We start from the raw sequence: 21,677 nt of genomic DNA, 5'->3' as shown, positions 1-21,677 counted from the left end.
ATAAGCGACACCTACATACACTTACCTATAGCGACACCTACATACACTTACCTATAGCGACACCTACATACACTTACCTACAGCGACACCTACATACACTTACCTATAGCGACACCTACATACACTTACCTACATCGACACCTACACACACTTACCTACAGCGACACCTACATACACTTACCTACAGCGACACCTACATACACTTACCTACATCGACACCTACATACACTTACCTACAGCGACACCTACATACACTTACCTACAGCGACACCTACATACACTTACCTATAGCGACACCTACATACACTTACCTACAGCGACACCTACATACACTTACCTACAGCGACACCTACATACACTTACCTATAGCGACACCTACATACACTTACCTATAGCGACACCTACATACACTTACCTATAGCGACACCTACATACACTTACCTATAGCGACACCTACATACACTTACCTACAGCGACACCTACATACACTTACCTGTAGCGACACCTACATACACTTACCTATAGCGACACCTACATACACACTACAGCGACACTACAGACACTACCTACAGCGACACCTACCACATTACCTACAGCGACACCTACAACACCTACATGACACCTACATACACTTACTATAGCACACCTACATACACTTACACAGCGACACCTACATACCCTTACCTACAGCGACACCTACAACACTTACCTATAGCGCCCCACAGCCGACACCTAACATACACTAACTTGCGACACTACACACTAGGCAACTACTCTTCCTAAGCTGACGACACCCCGCAATTACCTACAATGACACCACCAAAAACTTACCTTAGCGAACCCACATACATTCCGTAGCGGACACTACTCACTTCCTCGGTGGGGGTAAAGAATATACCCCTTCCCCCATTCAACAAAAGGCAAATAAAATTCTTCCACTTTTTTCCCTTTCTTAAACTTTTTTTCCTAAGTCTCCCTTACAAGCCTCAAATTTTGGCCTTTGTTACCTTCCCTTAGGAATTTTTTTGGGGGCTTCCCTCCAGGGCATACTCTTTAAAATGGGTAGTTGCTACTCCTGCTTAGCGCTCAGCATATTTGGAGTGGGACGACTGGTTGGCCCGTTGTCAGTATAATGTGACCGGGTGGGGTGTGCTGCTGGGTGTCTTTGGCAGTATGCTTCAGTGAGGTGGCACTCTAAATCGGCAAAAGATCCGGCCTATCACATGGAGACTTAACACAAACATACCACAGCCTCCCAAAACACACATACGCACTCATCAAACGCATACATTTCGCACGCACGGGAGGCCGTCCTTAAATGACCTTAGCTGTTAATAGGACGTTAAACAAAATAAACCAAACCAAACCAAACCTACATACACTTACCTACAGCAACACCTACATACACTTACCTACAGCGACACCTACATACACTTACCTATAGCGACACCTACATACACTTACCTATAGCGACACTTACATACACTTACCTACAGCGACACCTACATACACTTACCTATAGCGACACTTACATACACTTTCCTAAAGCGACACCTACACACACTTACCTACAGCGACACCTACATACACTTACCTACAGCGACACATACATACACTCACCTACACACACTTACCTACAGCGACACCTACATACACTTACCTACAGCGACACCTACATACACTTTCCTAAAGCGACACCTACACACACTTACCTACAGCGACACCTACATACACTTACCTATAGCGACACCTACATACACTTACCTATAGCGACACCTACATACACTAACCTATAGCGACACTTACCTACAGCGACACCTACATACATTTACCTATAACGACACCTACATACACTTACCTGTAGCGACACCTACATACACTTACCTACAGCGACACCTACAACACTTACCTATAGCGACACTTACATACACTTGCCTACAGCGACACCTACATACACTTACCTATAACGACACCTACACACACTTACCTACAGCGACACCTACATACACTTACCTGTAGCGACACCTACATACACTTACCTACAGCGACACCTACATACACTTACCTGTAGCGACACCTACATACACTTACCTATAGCGACACCTACATACACTTACCTATAGCGACACTTACCTACAGCGACACCTACATACACTTACCTACAGCGACACCTACATACACTTACCTAAAATGTACAGCGATACCTACACACACTTACCTACAACGAGAACTTCTGACGCTAACCCACGGCGACACTTACATACACTTACCTACAGTGACACCTACATACACTTACCTACAGCGACACCTACATACACTTACCTACAGCGACACCTACACACACTTACCTACAGCGACACCTACATACTCTTACCTACAGCGACACCTACATACACTTACCTGTAGCGACACCTACATACACTTTCCTACAGTGACACCTACATACACTTACCTAAAATATACAGCGATACCTACACACACTTACCTACAGCGGCACCTACCGACAGGGACCCTTACCTACAGCGGCACCTACCGACACTTACCTAAAACGTACAGCGACACCTACCGACACTTACCTACAGCGACACCTACATACACTTAACTACAACGACACCTACATACACTTACCTACAGCGACACCTACCAACAGGGACACTTACATACAGCGACACGCACCAACAGGGACACTTACATACAGCGACACCTACCAACAGGGACACTTACATACAGCGACACCTACCGATAATTACCTAGAGCGAAGCTGAGGAAGAACATGAGGCTGCTTATTCATGCAGTGTTCCCCGCCCCCGCGTCATACTTCTTTAGAAATTCATTGTAGAGGATTCCAAAAGCTTTACATGTGCCAACCAGTGTCATGTACAGGAGTGCACACGCTGAAAGGTTAAGTCATCCGATCATCACTTTAATTTATAATGAATGTCTCGCATTACAAAGTAAACATGCGTGTATCATTGATTCACATGTGTGTATATACCAATAACTGATCACATGCGTGTATGTATCAATCACCGATACGTATGTGTATGTATCAATAACTGATTCACATGTGTGTGTGTTTCAATCACTGATTCACATGTGTGTATGTATCAATCACTGATTCACACATGTGTATGTATCAATCACTGATTCACAAGTGTGTATGTATCAATCACTGAATCACACATGTGTATGTATCAATCACTGATTCACATGTGTGTATGTATCAATCACTGATTCACATGTGTATGTATCAATCACTGATTCGCATGTGAGTATGTATCAATCACTGATTCACATGTGTATGTATCAATCACTGATTCGCATGTGTGTATGTATCAATCACTGATTCGCATGTGTGTATGTATCAATCACTGATTCACATGTGTGTATGTATCAATCACTGATTCACATGTGTGTATGTATCAATCACTGATTCACATGTGTATGTATCAATCACTGATTCACATGTATAGGTATCAATCACTGATTCGCATGTGTGTAGGTATCAATCACTGATTCACATGTGTATGTATCAATCACTGATTCACATGTGTGTATGTATCAATCACTGATTCACATGTGTGTTTCAATCACTGATTCACGTGTGTGTATGTATCAATCACTGATTCATATGTGTGTGTGTTTCAATCACTGATTCACATGTGTGTATGTATCAATCACTGATTCATGTGTGTGTGTGTTTCAATCACTGATTCACATGTGTGTATGTATCAATCACTGATTCACATGTGTGTTTCAATCACTGATTCACGTGTGTGTATGTATCAATCACTGATTCATATGTGTGTGTGTTTCAATCACTGATTCACATGTGTGTATGTATCAATCACTGATTCACATGTGTGTATGTATCAATCACTGATTCACATGTGTGTATGTATCAATCACTGATTCACATGTGTATGTATCAATCACTGATTCACATGTGTGTATGTATCAATCACTGATTCACATGTGTGTATGTATCAATCACTGATTCACATGTGTATGTATCAATCACTGATTCGCATGTGTGTATGTATCAATCACTGATTCACATGTGTATGTATCAATCACTGATTCACATGTGTGTATGTATCAATCACTGATTCGCATGTGTGTATGTATCAATCACTGATTCACATGTGTGTATGTATCAATCACTGATTCACATGTGTGTATGTATCAATCACTGATTCACATGTGTAGGTATCAATCACTGATTCACATGTGTGTATGTATCAATCACTGATTCACATGTATAGGTATCAATCACTGATTCACATGTGTGTATGTATCAATCACTGATTCACATGTGTATGTATCAATCACTGATTCACATGTGTAGGTATCAATCACTGATTCACATGTGTATGTATCAATCACTGAATCACATGTGTGTGTGTTTCAATCACTGATTCACATGTGTGTATGTATCAATCACTGATTCGCATGTGTGTATGTATCAATCACTGATTCACATGTGTGTATGTATCAATCACTGATTCACATGTGTGTATGTATCAATCACTGATTCACATGTGTAGGTATCAATCACTGATTCACATGTGTGTAGGTATCAATCACTGATTCACATGTGTATGTATCAATCACTGATTCACATGTGTATGTATCAATCACTGATTCACATGTGTATGTATCAATCACTGATTCACATGTGTGTATGTATCAATCACTGATTCACATGTGTGTATGTATCAATCACTGATTCACATGTGTGTGTTTCAATCACTGATTCACGTGTGTGTATGTATCAATCACTGATTCATATGTGTGTGTGTTTCAATCACTGATTCACATGTGTGTATGTATCAATCACTGATTCATGTGTGTGTGTGTTTCAATCACTGATTCACATGTGTGTATGTATCAATCACTGATTCACATGTGTGTGTTTCAATCACTGATTCACGTGTGTGTATGTATCAATCACTGATTCATATGTGTGTGTGTGTTTCAATCACTGATTCACATGTGTGTATGTATCAATCACTGATCCACATGTGTGTTTTTAAGACTTTTCCCTTCTTCCTCTAATTCATTTGATAACATGAGGAACGTATGCATGGACTCAAAGTGAGATCTTAGAATTTTCTGAAATATATCGATTACAAATTTTAACTCCCAAAGTCCAGGGCAGCCGCCTGTAGACCATTTGTTGTTCTATTCAGACACAAAACAGAGGGAAGCAGACTAAACTCACTCATCTAACAGTTCTGAATAAGTGGCGATAACAAACTATAACTGTCAACATTCAAGATGGATGACTTTTAGCCATTTTGTTTTCATAATCAGGTTTAATATTGAATGGGCACAACTAGGGACAAAAGGGAGCCTACATGTGAAGATTGAGAACTATTCCTCCAGTACGATTCAAGAATTAGCGATAATAAACTTCATTTGTAAAAATCCAAGATAGCCGGCTGTCAGCCATCTTCTTTCCTGACCAGACTTAAAATCAAATTAGCAAAACTAAGGACCAAGGGGAACCCACATTGGAAGTTTAAGAAATATTCTTCCTGCAAATTATACGAAAGCATTTTCTGTTGTTGTTTTCTTTTTTTGTGTTTTGTTTTCATATGCGATGACACCCCATTCGTTTAACTAAAGGTTATCAACTTCAAGATCTGGTAGCAAGTAAATGTTTTAATTAACCGTGAAATTTAGGATCCAGATTTACAGTACATGAACCGTCAGACTAATACGGAATCTGTGAATTTTACCTAGTAGGATTACCCATGCGTAGCCACCATCCACGGGTTGTCTTTTGAGCGCCATCTGTAGTGTCCCTGTAAATGCTCCTGATTCTGAACAGAAATAAAAAACAATTTAAAAGTATCTGAGCATACATATTGATAAAAACGTATAAAAAGGAAAAAAACAGTTAAGCGTTAGTTGTAATAACCAGTATTACTGTATAATATAATGGGCTGTCATACCAAGCCGATTTCGCTCGCCAGAGCTATACCGGAGGTTTCGGGAAGCGGTTCTAGTAAATACGAGAGAAAGAACAGCAGTGCATCGTCCGAACATCGCCAAGATCGTAAGGAAATCATCAGAAAATTGTCAGAACATCGTCAGAGCATCAGCGAAAATATTAGCAACAGAAGATAACGGAGGATATTTTTGAACACGCTCAAATATGTCTACCATTTCGCTGCCAGGGCGAGCAGTTGGAGTACGATGGCGGTGCTCTTTTATGACTTCGCTGATGTCGAACGAGCACCTATATCGCCCCATATGATGGACCGTACACTACGATCGTGTTACCATCGTTGCGCACTTTGCCAATGGGTAGGAATCTCAATAGGACAACGTTAGGGCAAAGGTATGACAATGGAAACGCCGGTGTAGTATGGTAACGTGAAACCTATGGTAACGTGAAACCTATGGTAACGTGAAGCCTATGGTAACGTGAAATTTGTTTGTTTTTGTTTAACGTCATATTAACAACCAGGGTTATTTAAGAACGTGCAAGGTTGTGGAGGTAGAGGAAAGCCGGAGTGCAAGGAGAAAAGCCACCGACCTACGTTCAGAACCTGGCAACTGCCCTACGATGTTTCGAACTCGCAACCCAGTGGTGGAGAGCTAGTGATAAAGTGTTGTGCATCTTAACCACTCGGCCACCGCGGCCCCCTTGGTAACGTGAAACATATGTTAACGTGAAGCATATGGTAACGTGAAGCATATGGGACGTGAAGCCTATGGTAACGTGAAGCCTATGGTAACGTGAAACCTATGGTAACGTGAAGCATGTGGTAAACGTGAAGCCTATGGTCATGTGAAGCCTATGGTAACATGAAGCCTATGGTAACGTGAAACCTATGGTAACGTGAAGCATGTGGTAAACGTGAAGCCTATGGTCATGTGAAGCCTATGGTCATGTGAAGCCTATGGTAACGTGAAGCCTATGGTATTTTATGGACAGCAGCACTAAAATTCCCTGAACATCTAAGCGAGTAAAGTTATATAGTTTGATTATGTACTGATTTAAGATGAATTAACATGATGGAATTGCGTCATTTTTGTGGTATTTTACACCATGGCCGTATATCACAAATAGTACTCCATTGTACAATAACTGAAATTCTTAAGAGACAATCTATGGTGTCCTATTAGTGCTGTTTACACTCCTTATCGGAATATAACTTAGCTCATGAACTACTTGGGGTAGTCGTTCCCACAGTTTAAGTCCATCTGACCATGGCTGTAATCTACATACTACTATGTTTTGTTAATGAAATCTTTCTGTTGTAGCAGCATTGATATTGAAATACATGTATGACATAAAATGTTCCTACAAGAGCAGTGCCAAATCATATACTGCTTTTTTGTCTTCTAAGGGACTATATGGTTAGAAAACACTATGAGAAATGGATATAAAACGTTATATTTTCTATGAGTATGTTACAAAACTAACACTTTCTCTTAATTACAAAAATTAAAAGTCACTGCAACCATTTACGATATATATCTAAAAAATATAAAAGGTAAACATTTCGGTCTCGAACTAATTCATAAATTACCGCTCGTAGCCTGAAAATGCGCATGCGCATAAACCGAGAAAAAAGCAAAATGGCGGACGCAAACCAGAAAAAACGACGAGGTCCTAAAAGTTACTTGACGGAAAGTGCAAGAAAACGAAGGAAACAAGAATCAGAACAGAGAAGAGGAGAGGCGAGAATCTACATCAGCAAAGAGATAGATAGATGGCGTAAGGTAAAGGAAGATCTCGCACTGGAGACTGATTCTAAATTAGCGAAGCTGCTTCTTGACAGGTAAGCTAATTCGCTACGGTATCATGTTAGATATATAACTACTGTATATATAATAGATAAACGTATCCAATATTGCCATTGATAGTCCGGTATCCACCGTTTAAGCATGATTGTGTTATTGAACTTCTCTACTGAAAGTGTCATCTGGTAATGGTTAAATAGTAATTGTATATAAATTTACAATAGTGACACAACGTGTTTGTTGTTGAACGCAAAGTGGGGCCCAATTGGGGGTATTCGGTCTTAGGAAAATTGATGTGGTGAATAAATACAAGGGCTATTCGATATTATATGGCGGTACTGGTGATATGAAAATAAACGACAGTGATTATAAACATCACATTTATAATAAACAGTGCAACGTATGTTTATAAAAAATATAAAATGCATATGAAATTCATTAGACGGCAGATCTAGATTTTCATACATGTATATATGTATGTAGTACATATACATTAATGATTATCATATATGGCAGCAAAAGTCCTTATTATTACCATTTCATATATAACACAGTAGAGTACAATTAAATGTCATTTAAAAAAAAAAAAAACATCAGTATTATTCAATATTCAAATAATGAATGGTATTGAAAATGTCAATTTCAGTTATGAATTTAAGAAAATATCAGATAAATCCACCACTTCAACCGGCCACATCCATATGTATTCCACACCTGCAAGAAGATATATACCTCCACGAGAGTATTCAGAAAGTGAAGTCACTATAAGGTATGTTTATATGATTAAGTTTGAGGCAGTTGGAAATGTGGTGTAGCATGGTATGTATAATGACCGTTATAATTACAGATCACACATACAGATACATAACTTCTATTCTAAATTTAGGACTGGCATTATCAATCATTTACTGTCAATGAAGCACATTAAGAATAAAATGTATAGTGTTGGTGGGCAAACAATTGCAAGATAAACAACATCAACGATTTATACAGTTTGTGTTGATTTGATTTCTTTTGTTTTGTTTTCCAACTGTTGGTAATTCTATGACTAAAAAGTTTGTTCTGTATGTTTATGTGTGTTATTTATGTTTTTTTAAATGAATATTTTAGGTGGATGACTATCTGTTTGGTCTTTGAAGCTGTATATATATGCACACATGTATTTATATAATGATTCCAGCATGTTTCTTTTGTATATATGTTGCTAGATAATGGATATATTATCATGTAATTAAGTGAAGATTTATATACATGATGTGTATATAGGTTCTCTTTTTATTTAGTGGTCGAGAAATGTCAGGAGTGTTTGTGCAAGAATGTTGGAAAGACATGTCATTGCCTGGACCATCCACAAGTGATTTTCAGTAAGTACAGTACTAGTATGTACATGTACCAGTATGTATTTGCATTGCTGGTTTGCAATTCGGAATTTTTGTAATGCTATGTATGTGTGTGTATGTGTGAGTAATGAATCTGCTATGTACATATGTATTTTCTTCTGTGTTATGTATTACATAGATAAACAAATTACACTGGAAAAATGCTTTGAAAAATAAACAAACTGAATATAAATATAAATACTACATTTGTATTTCTTCTTCAGACATTTCAAACATGATTGAAATAAATGATTTTTCTGAACTGCAGTGTCCAGAATCGTAGGTAGAAGTAATATTTTTAGAAAGAACGATCAATACTACAATAAACAATTAATGTCATTTATTATATCTATTTTCAAGGAATCAACATATTCAGAAGGCCGATATCACTACCAAAGAGGCGAGCAGCTTCATAAATCCTTTTGAGTAAGTTTCATTGATGTATATTACTGTGGGGTTAAGGGCTGTGGTGGCTGAGTGGTTAAGGTGTCCCGACACTTTATTACTAGCCCTCCATCTCTGGGTTGCGAGTACGAAACCTACGTGGGGCAGCTGCCAGGTACTGACCGTGGGCTAGTGGTTTTTATCCGAGTACTCAGGCTTTTCTACACCTCAAAACGTGGCACGGCCTTAAATGACCCTGGCTGTTCATAGGACATTAAACAAAACAATCCAATCCTGTGGAGTTAGACCATCACATCCCAGAGTTGAACTAAACATTTTTTTGCTTTCTTGTTTTTCTACATTTTTTTCTCATTTTTTGAATGTATCGTAGGTTTTCAGCTACTTATGAATGAAGACTGAGTATCACAAATTAGTTAAGTCAAGTATGCAATATTAGTTTTATTTTTCCAATATTCAAAATTATACCAATTTATGTATTTTAATTATTTATAGACAAACATTTTTGAGACAAGCTATGCTGTTCTACAATAGCTCCTGTTATGATTTATCTGTTTTTTATATTTTTGTTTTCTCCTTTTATCAGCTTAACAATAGATGTCACTGAAAATGTCGACGAGGATGACCAAACCACTGATGATGAGGATTATGAACCAAGTTTCGACATCACTCTCAGGTACAGAACAATTCAAAATTCAAAATGGTCTGTATCCGAGATATGGATGACCTAGCTCAAAAATTTTATTCCTGGCTGTAATTTGGTGTTTTTTGACTGATTTACCTTAACTTGGCAAAGATGTCCAGTTCACAGAAATCAACACTCCAGTATAAAGTCTAGGTCAAGGTCACAGAGTCCAAAGTCGATGTCAAACTTTGATCCTTTTCACTGATGAACATTTATTAATGACACTTTGAAGCAGTGTTTGTCAAAATTAAGCAATGATTCTACTGACTAAAGGTCAAGGTCACTGGAATTTGGTATGTTTGTAAATGTCAATCATAAAACCTATATGGCCAATTTGGAGGATATATTACCACAAGACATTCCGGATTCTTGATGAAGTGTCACAGTTCCGGTTATATTTTTAAATGTCAGATATTTATTTCTCCCTCAATTGTTTTTATTAGCTCACCTGCCCGAAGGGCAAGTGAGCTTATGCTGTGTGTCATGCTGGGGTGAAGGGCTACAAAGTTTGTTCAAATAAATTACCTTGGCCTTCATTCAAGGTCACATGGGTCAAATAGGCTATAATCTTCAAATGACTTCTTCTCAATAACCAAGAGGCCCAGGGACTTGATATTGGGCCTGTAGCATGCTGGGGTGAAGGGCTTCCAATTTTGTTCAAAGAAATATTTATTTATCTTTTATTTGTTTAATGCTGTGTAGGAATGTTAGACAAAGGATTGCAGACCATTGAAGCAATGGATTCATGATGTTGTGAACCACTTCTGGCATGTCTGTCAGAATGCCAGTACATATTCGGAGTTCGTGGTTAGCATTTTTTGTATCTGTAATAAAATTATATTTGGCACAAGAATTCAAGATTGTATTACTTCAAAATCATTTCAATAATACAAAAACAAAATGAATATTTGTAAACAATAACTTGCAATAAGTACTTTTTGTACTTTCAGGGAATGTGGGCAGGTGTTTTGCACCACGTCGTTGGTGAGCATTCGTGGGGTATTCCATACACAGATGATGGAGTTGCTGAATGTTCACATGGCCCCTTGTCTGATGTTGAAGCTGTAGGAAAGTCTCTGGAAAAGGGCAGTACAGCTCACAACACACTGAGGAAGGTTAATTGTGCTCTACAAACCATTCCTCGACAAAATACACTACTTTCTGAACTTTAGGTAAGGATACCAAAAGGGCAAATAGAATAGTATATAAATATTCTTTTAAAATCTGATGTGAATTAATTTTTGAGGAAAAAATCTGTGAATTGGTAAAGATCAATACAGCGTTACTGTATACTCTGTAATATTGCATTCCTAAAAGAAGGAAAAAAAACAGAGTTGAAATGTACTAGTATTTATCATTTGAAAAGACAATGTTTACGTTCATAATAATCTTCGAACAGAAGTTATTTTTTCTTATATTTGTCTTACAGAAGTACAGCAGAACTTGAAAACTATCACCAGTTGATATTAACGTATGCAGCCAAAAGGTTTGCTTACACTCCGCCTGTTTACAAGGCACGCACCATTTTGGCAGCTCTTGACTACAACTTCCACATCGATAGAGAAACAAAGACAAATGCAGATGGCTCAGTAAGGTAAGGATTGCGATATTGCCGGTTCTGGTAGTTCCTGTTATATATTTATTTGTACATGGCATAATGGCTGAAGACACTGATATTTTGAATATCGTACTTGTTATTTTGGTCTGTTACTTCCTTTATACTCAATGTTTACATGGTTTATATATTTGTTTCTGTGTGTTCGGATGAACTGATTGCATGACTTTTAGGATTTTCTTTTGTTTAAAGGTACCACAGAACTTACAACAAGAAAAGTGGAAGGTGGTCCGCTGTGCCCTACAAAGTGAAAAAGAAATACAGCTACATCAGTGACCTGATTTCTGCTGTAGTTGAAAAGAGGCTACTTGATAGAGAAGGAATGCATAAAAGCAAGACGTTATCGCCCTAAGATCCCAGACACATTTCCAGCGGTTTAGCCCTCCTTACTCCACCTTCTACTGCCACATTAGTAGAAGAAAAAAAGTCAAGACTTAAGTGATTCTAGTGTCACAAATAGGACTCAACAATCTGCTGGCTACTCCTCCTAAACCACTTAGGAGATTTCAACAAAACTTGCTACAAGGCTACTGTCATTATTCTATGAATAACCTCATTGGGGAAGTGGGGATGTTGTTAGGTGTTGGCCCACAACAGCTACATTTGTAGCTATTATTATTTGTAGTATATGCCATATAAGATTTGGGTTTCACATGTGTTTTATGTTTCAAAATTCATGTGCAAAACTAATCTACTACTTGTCGGATGGAAAATGTATGTCTATGAAAAGTATTGTGTATGTACCAATTATTGTGTCACAAGTTTGGCTTGTTCACACATTTTGTATGTATGGTGTGATATTCACAGGTATGATGTATATGTGACAAGTTTGTTAAGTATAATGTATGCGTCACAACTTTGCTAAGTATAGTGTATGTGTCACAACTTTGCTAAGTATGGTGTATGTGTCACAACTTTGCTAAGTATAGTGTATGTGTCACAACTTTGCTAAGTATGATGTATGTGTCACAACTTTGCTAAGTATAGTGTATGTGTCACAACTTTGCTAAGTATAGTGTATGTGTCACAACTTTGCTAAGTATGGTGTATGTGTCACAACTTTGCTAAGTATGGTGTATGTGTCACAACTTTGCTAAGTATAGTGTATGTGTCACAACTTTGCTAAGTATGGTGTATGTGTCACAGGCTGGCTAAATATGATGTATGTGTCACAAGTTTGGAATGTGTCTTTAGTATGGTCTGTGTATGTGAACATTACAGTGTTCGGGGATGATCATCTGTATTCATAGCCTTTTTTGTAGTGAATTCGTCTACAGATTTTATTTGGTGCTAACAATAAAAATATGACACAAGTTCTTGGATGCTCGTTGTTTTATTTGGCACTGACACAAATTTTCAGTAACCATCCACATTATTTAAATTACAAGATTTCTTACAATCTTCCCATGCATTATTATTCAACATTCCTTATCTACACATACATATGTAAAGTATTTTAAAATCATCATCATCATAACAGATACATTAGTGAATATCACCACTTCAAAACATGATTATACAAATTTATCTATGACACATCATCATCATTATACAAACTTATCTATGACACATCATCATCATCATTATACATCCATGGACATTGGTACATAAGTGAACATATTTCAACAATTCATCATTTACATCATACTTATCATTAGACAAATACCTTATATAACACATATATGATATCAATTAAAGCAATCCTGAATGCCTTGAAACCAGTGTACTGTCCAAATTCATCAGGGAACCCGTCTCTAATTTTCCAAACCACACAGCTTGGGATGACCCGTCTGTCACCAGTACCAAGACGACCAACTTGCCACAATATATATTGTCTGTGGGCAATATTGTCTGTAGGCAGCATGCCTGTTGGCTTTCTTCCAGTCCTCCTCATTTGGCAAAGCAAACATGTCTTGCCTGTAAAGGCGTGCTAGGGCCAAGACAGCTTCGTCCAAAATAAGAACTTTGAAATCCTGATGGGGAAAAGATGGAAAATGTGTGTAAATTTAAAACAAACTTATTAAAAAACTTTACATTTCTGTAATTAAGCTGCAATAATTCAACAACAATGATAACATAAAAAACAGAAGTGTATTTTTATGAGATAATTCTAGCTACACATGTATTGCTTATTATGTTAAACAATTGAAGACAATCTTACCGGAAGCAAAGTTATACAATTTGGTAGATCTTTCTTGCAGCAGAGCTTCTCTGGTTGTGTAGGCATTTCTCTGCAGTTACCACAAACACCAATCTGGACTGTACATGTTTCCATCTGGTCTGGGATGGTAACCTCCAATGTTTCCACTACTGTCTTTGACCAAGTCAAAAATCAAAGAAGGAAACTGCTGTGCTGTCTGATGCAAAATATACTTAGTCTCTTCATGTGACATTTCATCAATTCTTGTCTGGAATAGATACATAAATAATCTTTTTAAATGACACTTCTGTAAGAGATTTGGGTTATATAGTTACATTTGGATACTAAATAATTGGATAATGTAATCGGAGACAGAATGATATTTTTACAGTACAGTGTACAGGATCCAGAAAATAAAAAAAAATATTGAAATTATTACTGAATAATGATATGATCACACAGGACAGATAAAATAAATGAAAAAGTGTTATATATGTATTCAATACCCAGAAATGTAAAATCGCTGTAAAAGCAAAGTTTAGAACGGCTAAATGTTGTTTCTAATAATAATGGTTCGATATGGTTGGTGAATTAAACGATTAGTAAACATCAATTACTTTCAATATTTATCTTCTGACTTGCAAGCTGGTTGCTGCATTTTCTGCCCTGTCACTTTCCTGGCCCTGATGTCTTCCACCGGCTCCTCTTCCATCAACTCTTCTCCCTCGTGCTGTGCCAGTTCTAGATCTATCAGTGCTACGACCTATGCCTCATCCCCTAGCACGTGAACGGCCTCGCCCTCTTCCCCTAGCTCTGACAGGACTGTCTAAACTTGAACTTGTTCCTTGCGAAGCTGGTGATGGAGTCTATGACACAACAGAATATATAATTAGCCAGCATATATATTTATATACATGTATAGTGTTGATGTCCCAAGCGATTGAAATTTTCTATAACTATCAAAGGAAGAAGGAACATAAAAGTTCAAGTTCAAGTTCTTTATTACTTTAAGTCAGCTGACTTATCAGTTATAACATATATACAGAACAACATAATACAAAGACAACAACAGTTATACACGCGTACGCACACACTCGCACACACCGCCACCGCCACACACACACACACACACCGCCACACACACACACACCGCCACACACACCATCACATACAGTGGAGAGTAAACACTAAGTCGCAGTAATCAGCTCAGATCTCCTTTTGTTTGCTTGTAACAAATACTTGCCAAGATTTCTTATTTCCGACAAATTCTCACACGTAAGAAGTTGAATTAATTTATACATGCTTGGATGTCTTACATAATATTTCTTAATCAATTTTATCCTTATGTCAATATAACAGGGGCATTTCAAAATGAAATGGAACTCATCTTCGACATCATTCAAGTCACATAATGTACATAATCTGTTTTGTCTTTCGATTCTGATATATCTGCCACACTCGATATTTAGCTTATGTGCAGACAATCGAATTTTACATATTTGCTTTAAATAAATTATATTTACAGATTTTGATAAGTAATACTGGAGACCAAAGTTACACACATATTGGTACAATGCTCCTTTCGGAGAAGATTTAATTTTTTCAAAACATTCTTGTCTAAATATGTCACAAAGACGTTCTTTTATAATATAAAAAGTGTTATTACTTACACTGGAAGATTCCCACACATTTCCAAGACCAATTCTGTATAATTCTTATTTTACACTCATTAACCATATGTCATTATTACAAAGCATATCGTCATAGCATGACCTAAGTATACAATTTTCTACATTTCTCAGTTTTATCCAATATTTGAATATTCGAAATTTTCTAATAATTTGTAAGGGATATCTTCCCAGTTCATAATACACCATAACATTACTAGTTTTATTATGTAATCCTAGTATTTGCTTGCAGAATCTCACATGCAGTTTTTCAATATCCGGAGCGGTATGGAAGCCCCAAACTTCTGCTCCATAATTTAAAACACTATTTACATAAGTATCAAATACTGCTAATTTTGTTTCAATATTAAAATAATTTTTCCTACAAACATTTAAAAGTGCAAACAATGCTTTTCTCCCCTGGTCAGCAACTTGCTTCTGAGTTTGTTTGAATTTCCCGTTAAAATTTAATAGCACACCCAGGTAATTAAATTGGTCGACAACATCCAATCTATTTCCTTCGTATGTCCATATTTCATTCCCTCTTAGTATCCCTCCATTTCTAAACACGACAATTTTAGTTTTCCCAGTATTTACCGTCAAATCCCATTTTTTTGTGTACTTGGCAAGAGAGTTTAACATTGTTTGCAAACCCTCTGGTGTTTCAGATATAATCACCATATCGTCAGCATACATAAGTAAAAACATGTTTATATCTTGTATTTCAATAGATGGGCAATTATCTACTATAAATTGCATTTCACAATCATTAACATATATAGCAAACAAAAGGGGTGATAATATTTCCCCCTGAAATAATCCGTTATCTATCTCAAAAAAATCTGATAGAATACCATTATATTTAACACAACATTTCACATTTTTATATAATGATCTTATAACTTTAAGAAGTTTTCCTTCTACACCTTCCTTTATCATTTTATACCATAGATTCTGTCTGTTGATAAAATCAAATGCTTTTGTATAATCTATAAAACAACAATAGAGACGTTTTTTCTTTTTTAACGTACGATTAACTAAAGACTGTAAAGCAAAAATGGCGTCTACAGTAGAAGAGTTTTTCCTAAATCCAAACTGGGCGTCTGTTACTTTATTATATTTCATTTCGAACGATACAAGTCTTTCATTTATAATAGCAGTAAAAAGTTTACCCGCACAACTTAATAAGGTAATTCCCCTATAGTTATCTGTGTTATTAACGTCACCTTTTTTAAAAACGGGAACTATATTACCAAGTGACCACGATGACGGGAAATAACCAGACTTGAATATATTATTGAATAATAGCAATAAACATGGCATTAAAATATCTTTACAATTAATAAAATATTCATTAAAAATACCATCTTGTCCACACGCTTTGTTAGTATTTAGTTTTTTAATTGCAGTCAGAATCTCAGTCTCTGTTATATCTACATCTAGTTCATGAGGGAGAAGATCAGCTGAATTCACACCATACTCATTAAGAAAGTTTGATACATCCCTGTCTATTGTGGGCTCACTCGATCCTAATGAACAAAAGTGATTGTAAAAGTCCTCAACACTTAAATCGTTTATCTTACTATGTTTACGTTTCCTAAACGTTTTGTAAAATGTTCGCGGGTTGTACTTTCTTAAATAATTCATCATGTCACCTTGGTGACATTTATACTCCCTTTTTAACTTATATTCGAGTTTCTTATACAGCGTCTTTTTATTTACTAGTGCTTCCCTGTTCACAGTCGATTTACAAACATTAAAAGTATACAGTGCATATTTATAATCTCTATATCTTTGTTTACAGGGATCTGTAAACCATGGCTTATCTCCCTTGACAACATTTTCCTGCTTACCTGTGCCTTTTTTGCTACTTGTATGGGTACAGTGAGGAACAATTAACTCATTTAGAATACTTGTAAAATTTGTTACACATGTATCAATTCCTTCTTGGTCACATTTAGTAGTATTACATGACTGTATCAGTCTGTCAATGTTTTCTTGTAATACCTCACAAATTCTACTATTATTTTCTTCATTCCATTTTACACTTGTTTCTCTCTTGTCATTTAAATTATTACTTTGTTTTTCGTGTTTAACTAATTTAAAATTATTACACAAAGAAAAACTAACCGGTGCATGATCAGAATAGGTATTAAACTCACCTGTCTTCAATGTTTTAATAATATCTACCTTATTGTCTAGAACTAAAACATAATCAATGAGGCTAGTTCCGTTTCTGTTATAGAATGTAATGTCTCCATTGGGATCCCCAGGATGTCTGCCGTTAACAATTCTAAGACCGGCTGATTTACAAACTTCCAATAACTTTCTACCAAACTGATTTACCTGTTTGTCTACACTCAAACGCTTGGGCATATTCACATCTGGTATATAATTAAAAATATTTGATAACATCTCCGCAGCAAATTCCCCTATTCGATCACATCTAATAAAATCATCAGCCTCCCCAGTTCTACTATTAAAATCACCCGTTACAACAATATCACCATGTGTATTGTACTTAGATACACATTCTTCTAGACATATAAATGGATCTATATCATTCTTATCATAAAAGGTGCTGTTTATAGGTGGGAAGTAGCATGCAAATACGTAAGTATCACGTTTAGCCTCAATTTCACCGATGCCTTTCAACTTCAGAATCACAATGCAATCTAAAATATTATCAACAACTGTACAAACTTCATTCAATCCATTTTTAACATAAATTAGTATCCCACCCCCTTTTGCATTAATACGGGGAAAAGTATATGAACAGTAACCAGGCAGTGTTATGTCATCGTCAGGCTTAACCCAGCACTCATATAGACAAATTATATCATACATATTTACATTTTCAACAAATTTTGGATCTTCAAGTTTTTCACAAACTGCCCTACAAACATTCCATGACATAATTGTCACACTCTCCTGCCTGTCCTATGTATCCGAGGAAACCTCAGCAGGTGTCCGTTCATTGACCGATGACTGCTCATCGGTGGCGGAAGTACTACAAGGTACGCTTCCGCTACTAACCGCATCAGTAAAAGTAGAAACATAGCGGACCTACTCATTACTTCTGGCATTTATTCTGCACAATTAAACTTTTCACAATGACATACATGTAGCCTAACACTGGTGTGTCGTATGTCACACGTACATGTGTAGTACTCTTTATTACTTGCATGTATTCATACCAAAATGATTAACGCAGAATTTATTGTAAACATCAAATATGATTGTATACAAAGAAAGTATCAATACCTGTGCATTTCTGAAAAGAAAACAGTCACAAACAAGCTAAAATCTTATTGAATTACTGAATACATCTAGTTTCTGTTCCGATTGTAATTACCCTTTTTTGGGCCCCACTAGTTGAACGGCAGTGATAGATATATATATTTATCGCACGACAAAGCCCAAATAACACAAATTACCCAGCTCAATTTTTGAAACTTATATATTATAACACTATAGAATCATTATTTGCGAACATAAATTAGCAGAAAGGCGCAAAGTATGTGTTATACCGAAGACATGTGCGTTTGTTTACACTTACCTCGTAATCCATTTTTTCTTTGCGACGGATGTAAATAACTGCGTCACGTGACAAGCCATGTGACCTTTTCGGCTTTCTCCGTAAGCAACCGAGCGTGATATTGTTTACAATGTAAACAATGTTCCGACCCCGAAAATATGTACAAAAACACCCAACTTGACGGTGTAGCCGCTTGTATCGCTTAATTATGGGTATATCTTATTATTCAAAGGCCGAATTCTTCAATTCCTGAGGTTGATATCTAAGGTAATAGTCCCTTTAAGTTCATTCAATTACCAATCGTTGATACTTTAATTTATTGTATCTTGATAACAATATATATTTCTTTTTGTAACTCTTCAATTTTGAGGAAATAAAGAAATAATGATAATGGTACAGTGTAACGTGAAGTCCATGGTAACGTGAAGTCGATGGTAACGTGAAGTCTATGGTAACGTGAAACGGGTGGTAGCAGCGTCAAGCCCATGGTTACGTGAAGACCGTGTTAACGTAAAGCCCATGTTAACGTGGATCAATAAATACAGTACAGTAACGTAAAACCTATGCCTATATGGTAAAGTGAAGCCCGTGGAAGCGTGAAGCCCGTGCTAACGTGAAGCCCGTGCTTACGTGAAGCCCGCGGTTAAGTGAAGTCCGTGGTTACGTGAAGCCCGTGGTAACGTGAAGCCCGTGGTAACGTGAAGCCCGTGGGAACGTAAAGCCCGTGCTTACGTGAAGCCCGCGGTTAAGTGAAGCCCGTGGTAACGTGAAGCCCGTGGTAACGTGAAGCCCGTGGTCACGTGAATCCCGTGGTAACGTGAAGCCCGTGGTAAAGTGAAGCCCTTGGTAACGTGAAGCCCGTGGGAACGTGAATCCCTTGTTAACGTGAAGCCCGTGCTTACGTGAAGTCCCTGGTAAAGTGAAGTTCGTGGTAACGTAAAGCCCGCGGTAACGTGAAGCCCTTGTTAACGTGAGGCCCGTGCTTACGAGAAGCCCGTGGTGAAGTGAAGCCTGTGGTAAAATGAAGCCTATGGCAACGTGAAGCATTTGTTAACGTGAAGCTCGCGGTAACGTGAAGCCCTTGTTAACGTGAGGCCCGTGCTTACGTGAAGCCCGTGGTAAAGTGAAGCCCGTGGAAAAATGAAGCCCGTGGTAACGTGAAGCCCGTGCTAACGTGAAGCCCGTGGTAACGTGAAGCCCGCGGTTAAGTGAAGCCCGTGGTAACGTGAAGCCCGTGGTAACGTGAAGCCCGTGGTCACGTGAATCCCGTGGTAACGTGAAGCCCGTGGTAAAGTGAAGCCCTTGGTAACGTGAAGCCCGTGGGAACGTGAATCCCTTGTTAACGTGAAGCCCGTGCTTACGTGAAGTCCCTGGTAAAGTGAAGTTCGTGGTAACGTAAAGCCCGCGGTAACGTGAAGCCCTTGTTAACGTGAGGCCCGTGCTTACGAGAAGCCCGTGGTGAAGTGAAGCCTGTGGTAAAATGAAGCCTATGGCAACGTGAAGCATTTGTTAACGTGAAGCTCGCGGTAACGTGAAGCCCTTGTTAACGTGAGGCCCGTGCTTACGTGAAGCCCGTGGTAAAGTGAAGCCCGTGGAAAAATGAAGCCCGTGGTAACGTGAAGCCCGTGCTAACGTGAAGCCCGTGGTAACGTAAAGCCCGTGCTAACGTGAAGCCCGCGGTTAAGTGAAGCCCGTGGTAACGTGAAGCCCGTGGTAACGTGAAGCCCGTGGTCACGTGAATCCCGTGGTAACGTGAAGCCCGTGGTAAAGTGAAGCCCTTGGTAACGTGAAGCCCATGAGAACGTCAATCCCTTGTTAACGTGAAGCCCGTGCTTACTTGACGTCCATGGTAAACTGAAGCTCGTGGTAAAGTAAAGCCCGTGGTAAAGTAAAGCCCGCGGTAACCTGAAGCCATTGTTAACGTGAGGCCCATGCTTACGAGAAGCCCGTGGTAAAGTGAAGCCTGTGGTAAAATGAAGCCTATAGCAACGTGAAGCATTTGTTAACGTGAAGCTCGCGGTAACGTGACGCCCTTGTTAACGTGAGGCCCGTGCTTACGTGAAGCCCGTGGTAAAGTGAAGCCCGTGGAAAAATGAAGCCCATGGTAACGTGAAGTCCGTGGTAACTTGAAGTCCTTGTTAACGTGAAGCCCGTGGTAACGTGAAGCCTATGGCAACGTGAAGCCCGTGGTAAAGTGAAGCTCGAGGTAAAGTGAAGCTCGTGGTAACGTGAAGCCCGTGGTAACGTGAAGCCCGTGGTAACGTGAAGCCCGTGGTAAAGTGAAGCATATGGTAACGTGAAGCCCGTGGTCACGTGAAGCCCGTGGTAAAGTGAAGCCCGTGTTAACGTGAAGCCCGTGGTAACGAAGTTCGTTGTAAAGTGAAGCACTTGTTAACGTGAAGCCCGTGGTAACGTGAAGCCCGTGGTAACGTGAAGCCCGCGGTAACGTGAAGCCCGTGGTAACGTGAAGCCCGTGGTAACGTGAAGCCG

General features: G+C 38.2%; 1 protein-coding gene and 1 pseudogene across 2 annotated transcripts; one reads left to right on the top strand and one right to left on the bottom strand.

Moving 5' to 3' along the window:
• Positions 1-7,367: 7,367 nt before the first annotated feature.
• LOC117336034 lies at positions 7,368-13,157 on the top strand. 2 transcript variants are annotated; one of them, XM_033896367.1, is made up of 8 exons: positions 7,368-7,799; positions 8,408-8,530; positions 9,045-9,125; positions 9,501-9,566; positions 10,129-10,218; positions 11,178-11,399; positions 11,657-11,821; positions 12,035-13,157. In XM_033896367.1, exons 1-6 carry the CDS (start codon positions 7,564-7,566, stop codon positions 11,293-11,295), a joined length of 714 nt encoding a protein of 237 aa, XP_033752258.1. In that variant the 5' UTR covers positions 7,368-7,563; the 3' UTR covers positions 11,296-11,399; positions 11,657-11,821; positions 12,035-13,157. The 2 variants fall into 2 exon arrangements, with proteins under 2 accessions (XP_033752258.1, XP_033752259.1); XM_033896368.1 differs by lacking the exons at positions 11,657-11,821; positions 12,035-13,157 and adding an exon at positions 10,930-11,034 and having other exon boundaries at positions 11,178-11,295.
• Positions 13,158-13,159: 2 nt separating this feature from the next.
• LOC117336035 lies at positions 13,160-14,365 on the bottom strand (annotated as a pseudogene).
• Between the last annotated feature and the right edge of the window lie 7,312 nt (positions 14,366-21,677).

This window comes from Pecten maximus, chromosome 10 (genome assembly GCF_902652985.1).
Source record: "Pecten maximus chromosome 10, xPecMax1.1, whole genome shotgun sequence".
NCBI lineage: Eukaryota > Metazoa > Mollusca > Bivalvia > Pectinida > Pectinidae > Pecten > Pecten maximus.
This window is presented reverse-complemented; position numbering and strand designations above follow the sequence as displayed.